Consider the following 1,405-nt stretch of genomic DNA (forward strand, 5'->3'; position numbering starts at 1 on the left):
AGAGTATTTGTACTATTGTTTTCTTTCTTTCGTTAAAAAGCACAGTTTGATACGTTTATTATGTATCTCTTTTTTAATATTTTTTAAAAAATCACATTACGACAGGACATTTAATTTTCTTTTTTTTAATTGTACAGATTTAAAATTCCAATGGAATCTTCTGTTCTTTAAAATCCACCAACTCATCTAAAAAAAAAGAAGATAATATTATCATTCTTATTCTGCAATATTTAATACTTCATATGAAGACCAAACGGCTCAACTAAATCAGTACAGTTTTACCAAGCTAGGAAGACTAGCACTATTAGGAGCCAAAGTTGTCAAAAGAAAATAAAAACATTATTTTTTTTCTTCCACATACGTTTCACACATACAATAATTACTTTACTTTGTTTTCCCTCTTTTAGCTTTCTTTGGTCTGACAAATGGGCAATGCACATTACTCATTGCTTTATTCCCCCATTAAAAAAAACATTGGATGACAGTTCATCTAAAAAAATAAAATCACTAAGATGACCAACAACAACAGATGAACGCACCTCTAAAACAAAAGGAATTTTTCTCATTTAATTTGTATTTTTTGGTTCATATGACTAAAAATTGTAAGGTTCTTCACTTAACTATGTGGTTAACATAACATTGCAATACCCAATTCACCTATATAAAATATCTCTAAAAATGCAGAAAATCTATACACATTCACTCCTATACTGTGTATTTCTTGTGGAATATGAAACTTGTATATACAGTATATACAATGGATATATACAGTGTGACAAGCACATAAATCATCTTTCCTTATAGATCTAATACGAGTCCTTCCCTACCAAATACAACGTCACAAAGATTTGGCATACGCCTGCCCACAAGCATATGGCAATGAGCCACATGTAATGCTGAAGGGGCGAGGAAAAGGGGTTCTTCACTCCCATGCCGATGTGCTCTAGGGTCATCTTTCTCGCATAATGGACCAAAGTCGCGGGAACAACATACTGTGGAGGAAAAAGGGAGACCGTATTGGCTGTATTTCAGATGTATATATTTACAGAGAGCATTGGTTTGAATGATATCATGGATATTTTATGAAGGAATAGCAAGGGATAAGTTGCCAAGTGAAAAATAGTACAGCTGCAGAAGTCACGTTTGGCATGTACTACTGTATACATAAAATATTGGATAATGATTACAAAAATATCAAATAGTGCCTACAAAAATATTACTTTTCATTTTTCATACATATTTCAGAGGTAATTTAGAACATACATTTCCACGATTGATTTTATTATATTTTACAAATAGCTAAGGTTGAAGCAAATGGTGATTGTGCTCCTGTGATAACTTAAAATCCTCATAGTATACTGAATAAGTGAATAAAGAAAAAAATATTGGTTTTGCCAGACTAGCT

At 31.7% G+C, this 1,405-nt stretch overlaps 1 protein-coding gene across 1 annotated transcript in view; it reads right to left on the reverse strand.

Annotated features, from left to right (window-relative positions):
- The window catches only part of LOC119589491 (transmembrane protein 104-like), a 100,597-nt gene continuing 99,192 nt past the window's right edge, over positions 1-1,405 (reverse strand). Inside the window, exon 12 of the mRNA XM_037938093.1 lies at positions 1-992. Coding sequence (XP_037794021.1) covers positions 807-992 — 186 coding nt within the window. The 3' untranslated portion in view covers positions 1-806. The remainder of the gene's footprint in view (positions 993-1,405) is intronic.

This window comes from Penaeus monodon, chromosome 25, assembly GCF_015228065.2.
Source record: "Penaeus monodon isolate SGIC_2016 chromosome 25, NSTDA_Pmon_1, whole genome shotgun sequence".
Lineage (NCBI taxonomy): Eukaryota > Metazoa > Arthropoda > Malacostraca > Decapoda > Penaeidae > Penaeus > Penaeus monodon.